The sequence below is a fragment of the Sinocyclocheilus grahami genome, unplaced genomic scaffold (genome assembly GCF_001515645.1).
Source record: "Sinocyclocheilus grahami isolate Dianchi unplaced genomic scaffold, SAMN03320097.WGS_v1.1 scaffold86.1, whole genome shotgun sequence".
In the NCBI taxonomy this organism is placed as follows: Eukaryota; Metazoa; Chordata; class Actinopteri; order Cypriniformes; family Cyprinidae; genus Sinocyclocheilus; species Sinocyclocheilus grahami.
This window is the reverse complement of record NW_015505265.1, coordinates 1,936,174-1,942,469: the sequence shown is the minus strand read 5'-3', so window position 1 is coordinate 1,942,469 and position 6,296 is coordinate 1,936,174. Positions and strand designations below refer to the sequence as shown.

Sequence of the window (6,296 nt, the reverse complement as noted above, 5' to 3'; positions counted from 1 at the left end):
TCTTTTGGAAGGCCAAACAAAGTAGTTTTGCTTTCACAGCGAAACTGCGTCACACACACGCCTTGAGTGAGCGGCGGCCGGAGGCCTAGAGCGAGCAGAGGCGGGCGGGCTTGAGAATGGCGCGGCCGGCTGATTCGACGAAGGGGGCTTGCGGCAACCACATGTGATGACCCCGGGTTGGACTCAGCTTTGTCCTCGGTGAAAGCCAATCCGGTGATCCACAGCGCAAAGTTGATGTATTTCCTCAGCGACCAGCACGGATCAGCTCCAGGCATGAAGAAGCAGATATCGTCCTCTTTTGGAAGGCCAAACAAAGTAGTTTCGCTTTTACAACTAAACAGAGCGCCTTCATGACATGGCGGCAGCGGCAACAACAAAACTACAGCGAGAATTCCCACATCGTGACGTAGGTATGTGGGGGCGTGTTAGAACGAGCCGTTTTAGGTAGGCGTGGTTGACTCTTAACTTTTATAAAGAATATCTCTTTGGATTTGAGACTTTAGTCTTTGCAACTTTACAGATCTTCTTTATGCACCAAGAGCTTGTAACACTCCAAAGAGAAAGGAAAAATTGAAATCGCATCATATGACCCCTTTAATAATGTACCCTTAATGGAAAAAAAATCATAAAGTAAAAAAACTAAAAAATTATTTATTTATTTAATTTATGTATTTATGTATATATGTATGTATGTTTACTGGGCAATAAAAGTAAAACTAGTCCCCTGACTTTCCTGGTGGCAGCTGGTGGTCATCGCTATATAATGACCCACTCTGGGCAATAAATATTGTGTCCTCACCTCTCCATATGTCTCTGGTGTTTCTCCTCCCTGGCTTGAGCCTTCATCTGCTGCACCTCAATAGTATCAGGTTTCCTGCGCTGCATGTAAAGTTCATGGTTTCCCATGCACAGCTGCAGGATGCGCTTGTTAATGCGCAGACGAGATGCATAGAACACAAAGTCCTGTAAGAACAAGAGAGAGAACAGAATGTGTCATATTTCATAATGTCTTTTGCATAAATAATGTCAAAAATATTCCAACCAGCCTTCTTGACTGAAAAAAAAAGGTCACAGTTTATTTTAATGGGGTCATCGGATGCCCATTTTCCACAAGTTGATATGATTCTTTAGGGTCTTAATGAAATGTCTATAACATACTCTGGTTAAAATGTCTCATTGGTAGTGTAAAACATCACCCTTTTTACGCTGTCAAAAACAGCTCTGCACACAGCAAGCCGTTTTAGTGCATGTTTGTTTAAATGCTAATGAGCTCTGCTGACCACGCCCCTCTCTTTTGTGGGGTGACTAGGCTTTCACTGAGAGACTGTAAACTTTAGCTGCGGAACTTGCACGTTATTAGGAAAGGCGATTTGCAAAGATTCATTAAAGAACCTTATATTCACTTCTTCTGTAGGTGAAGCTGGATCACGAATGATTCGTGCAAACATAGACGCATTTAGGCAGATCGGGGGACGCATTCCTTTCAAAAACAAATGTAATCCACTGCGTCTTCAGCAGCCCAGATATCGGGAGTAAATGACGACTGCTATGTTCATCATTACATCCAACAACAGAACACCTCAATCGCTTAGGAGTCATTCTTGTCTACTCCTGCTCCGGCGTCGAAACAATGGCAGACTCGCCACAGCTCACTCAGGGCGGGTCTAAGATAAAACGCCAGTGTCAATCAACTATCGTGGGAGGGGCCTGAGATCGGCTTGATTTGAGAAAGGGGATATTATTTATATGGATTTTTTTTTAAAAACACTGGGTGGATTTTTATCATTATAGGTTGGATGTGTATAAACACCAACAACACACATTTATGTTCAAACTACATGTAAAAGTGAATTTTGCATCTGATGAGCCCTTTAAGGTCCAATTCTTGCAAACCATTAACTATGACTTTTGTCTCAATAAACGTCAAGTTTAGGTATTGGGTAGGATTAGGGATGTAGAATATGGTCATGCAGAATATGTGCTTTATAAGCACTAATAAACAGCCAATATGTTAATAATAGGCATGCTAATGAGCAACTAGTTAATAGTGAGAATTGGTCCCTATACTGAGGTGTTACCAAAAAAAAAAACATACACTTTAATACACTTCTCACATGAAGAATGTTTAAAATTTTCAATATTACAACTCATTGTGATATCTTTTATCTATCTATCTAGCTATCTAGCTATCTATCTATCTGTCTGTCTGTCTGTCTGTCTATCTATCTATCTATTGGTTTGGAAAATAATGCTTAAGATATGTTCACTTACATGTATTCAAGATGTTAGGAAAATATATTACTTTACTGTTGATGGTTACACCACATGACAATTATCATTTAATCATTTAAATTGAACTTTTTATGAAAATGTATAAACGTTTTTTGAAACCATACAAAATCAGCATGAAAACAAAGAGTTAATTTCAACAAACTTGACACATATATTTTAAACGATAAAAAATATATATATTTTTCCTTCATCTTCAGTGCTGTTATTTGCCATTGTTCCACATACAATAATTTCAGAAATACAGCAAATCATTCATGCAAAGACTTACGGGAGCTTTTTTGTCAATGGGTTTGATTATGAACTTCTTGTCACTGAATGAGATGTTCCTTATTTCACTCCAAGGAAATCCAATTTTTGGAGTCAACCTGAGTAATGAAGAACAGCCAAAATTGATTTCAAAGAACTAAATGTCTTTTTTTTGTCAACAAACATTACAAAAATCACAGACTTTGTGGTCCATTAGTCCTTAGTTGCAACGACCTCTCAATAGTAAGCACTGTGTGTTCGTGTTGACTTGTTTGGCTTGTTGTGGGTTTGGAGAGTTACTCTGCAGGTCATTAACCACACGGTCATGACAGCTGACCCCAATATCCCCAACTAGCCTGACACTGTTTCTAAACAATCAGGCCTGGCTCACAAAAAGTGCTTACCTGTCATCTTTTTCATAGATGTTAAGTCCCAAAGCATCTACGCCTAACCACAGGTCTGTTCCTTTCTTGTTCTTGATGTCGAAATAGTTGATGCCATACATTTCCAAATCCTGTGAGATCTTTAGATACTCCAGCACGGCATCTTCCCTGGTGACACAAAATTCAAAGAAAGTATAAGCTTGTGCAATGACATGAAGACGAGCTGAATGGGATATAAGTATATAAGTCACTCACTTGAGAATGCCTCTGTGCTCCTCGTGCCAAATCTGGATCCTCTCCTCCCATTGCTCTTTAGAGAGTTTGTGCTGGTCAAGCACTCTGAAAACACAGAATATCAAATCAACACACCTTCCATTTTGAAAATTAAGCATGGTTTTACTACAAATAAACCATGGTAACCATAAATTAACCACGGTTTTGCTACACTAACCATAGTTTAACCATGGTATTTGTAGTAAAACAATTCACCAAAAACCATTGTTACTACTTTTACTATAATAAAATCATGCTTAGTTTTCATGTGGGTTGTGGTAGGATGACTAAAATGATGTGACCATATTACATATATATATTTGGGGCTAAAATATGATATATTATAAATATGAACCACATTTTCAAGATGTCACATAATAAAAACTGCACACATGTTTTCATCATTACCTTACAACAACATATTTGTTTCTATTTTTGTCTTCTCACTATAATTTCTGTCTATTTAGGGTCCTCAGAGTCTCAGATTTCTTTATCAGTAATTGAAAGTGGTCAAAACATGCAAATGGAGTTGCAAATTCTTTGTAGATCTGACAAGATTATTATATTCTAAAAACAAAATATAATTTTTTTTTTTAATTTTTATAAATAAATAAATATGCTTGTTAAACTTGTAACTTTATGTATTTTAAGTGTTGTTAATTTTATTTTAATTTTCACATGCGGTATAATTTTACATAACATCATTGTAAATGCTTGTGTTTATGTTAATGAATAATAAAGCTGAATAAAAGTCTTTCAAACATACCTAAAAAAAATTGTAGATTGTTAGAAGTAGCACCAACAATAAGCATAGATAATTGTATATGGTTATTTTCATTTTTACATTAATATGTAACAACAACAGTAAAGCGCTTTCAAAAAAATTCTGAATAAAGTATTTTATTGTAACAAGTTACCATTAACATACCTTGTAAAATTATGTTCAATTCTGATTATTTTGTTTGTGATTAAAAACTCTGCATTCTGCTGACATGTCCAAATGATGGCATTTGTAATGGAAATATGTTTAGCCAACTTGATTTTAATCTGTGCTGATTTAAAAATATATATTTTCTTTGCACACTATTAATTTATTTTTTTGATAAAAAAGTTTAAATTCTTTTTTTTAACTAAGTAACCTATTTAAGTCAGGGGTGCTCAATTATATTCCTAGATCTTCAGGAGACTTTCCTGCAAAGTTCAGCACCAAACCCAATCAAATACACCTGGCCCAGCTAATTAAGATCTTCAAGAACACTTGATAATGTCAAACAGGTGTGTTGGAGCAGGGCTGGAACTGAACTTTACAGGAAAGTAGACCTCCAGGAAAATGAATAAGCACCTGTGAGTCATTTCAAAATGGTTTAATCATTAGAAGGCACCGAATGAATGTTTTTGAGCAGTTTCCCCACTCACCTCTGAGGCAGAAGCCGCTCGGTCGTTAGGTATCCAGGTTTGTGGGTTTCCGGTGCGTGGTCTCCAAACTTGGCCTGAACAGAATAGGAAGCCAGCAGAACGGCTGTCTCTGGAGGGCAGTAGTTCTCATCGCTCAAGATGCCTTCCTTCACTTGCAGGAAGAAAAGCTTCTTTGTGATGTCCTGAATCAGCTCCTCAGCCACATCTTCAGGGTAGTACTTGGCCCGAAACTTAAACTGCAGAGGGTTCTCTTGCTTCACCTCTTGAGAAGACACCTATGAATTCATAATGAAGAATTACAAAAGCATTTGTGAATTCAAAATTGGAAATGAAAATAACTTGAGATGGTAGATAAAAATTCTGTTTTCAGAACTTTTAGGCTCCCCCAAGAAACTTTGTGTTTGCTCACCAAAGCATTCAAATACAAACTTTCCTCCCATCTGTTTATAACATGAACATTTTGTGATATGGAGTATTAATATACAAAATGAATGACTATATGGCAATGTTCAGTACTATGTTTATTTAGATACTATGATACAATGCAGATATTTTAGTGACAAAACATGATATGTATTACTATATGATGATACAATAAAATATGAGTGAAGGTGAATCGCAATTAATAATTTAAAGGCAAACCATTTGAAGTATTGTTTTAAAACCTACATTTTAGTGCCCCAACTGCATTACAAGCAACAATCTTAATCTTTTCAAAAGTGTCATATGTTGCAAGCATTCAACAAATGCAATCACATGTCTGTCAGAAAGAGAGTAGTAAATGTAAGACTAGTAAAATAACACTAACACCTACATCCCCACCCATAGATAACGTGTTCTTTGAATGTTCCTGTGCTGTTTCTAAGGTATTTGGGGTGGTTGCTAGGGTGGTTAAATACTGACTTGGGTCAAAAAAGCCCACTCCCACATTTATGATATTTTAGTCAGTAAATATGGTTTGGGTGCCAGTCTATGGGCCCTATTTTAATGATCTAAACGCATGGTCTAAAGCGCACAGCGCAGGCGCACTCAGGGCGTGTCCAAATCCTCTTTTGCTAGTTTAACGACAGGAAAAACGGTCCGCGCGCCAGGCGCATGATCTAAAAGTGTTGTCCCTATTCTCTTAATGAGTAATGTGTGTGTTTTGGGCATAACATGCAATAAACCAATCAGAGTCACATCTCCCATTCCCTTTAAGAGACAGTTGCGCTCACGTCATGGTGAACTTGCTATTTACATGGCAGAATTTGCAAGAGCAAAGACAGAACGCATCTCCAGAGAGGAAACGGAGCTGCTCGTGCGCGAGCAAATAGGTAGCCTAATTCTGATACATGCAATGACTATCCATTATGACATGTAGGCATTTTTATATTTATGTAGCCTACACAATAATAATCTTTTACATTGTAATCCTTTAATTTTTAATATTTGGAATATTTGTGTGCTGCTGTGTGTGTAATAAGCAGAGTGTACGTGCCTATACTAACACGCTCTTCAAATAACAAAAAAAATACTGTGCCATTGACTTTAGGGACCCTATCATACACCCGGGCGCAAGGCACGGCGCAAGTGTTAATCCATGCAATGTTAATATTAAGCATTATTTCTTGTCTAACAACATAGTGCAGGAAATTTTCAATTATATATACATTATATATATATATATATATATATATATATATATAT

The 6,296-nt window shown here is 36.9% G+C and overlaps 1 protein-coding gene across 1 annotated transcript in view; it reads right to left on the bottom strand.

Annotated features, from left to right (window-relative positions):
• The window catches only part of LOC107586887 (ezrin-like), a 20,132-nt gene that overhangs the window by 1,031 nt on the left and 12,805 nt on the right, over positions 1–6,296 (bottom strand). Inside the window, exons 4-8 of the mRNA XM_016274434.1 lie at positions 4,611–4,885; positions 3,177–3,260; positions 2,943–3,089; positions 2,561–2,657; positions 800–963 (exon numbers count right to left, since the gene is read on the bottom strand). Coding sequence (XP_016129920.1) covers positions 800–963; positions 2,561–2,657; positions 2,943–3,089; positions 3,177–3,260; positions 4,611–4,885 — 767 coding nt within the window. The remainder of the gene's footprint in view (positions 1–799; positions 964–2,560; positions 2,658–2,942; positions 3,090–3,176; positions 3,261–4,610; positions 4,886–6,296) is intronic.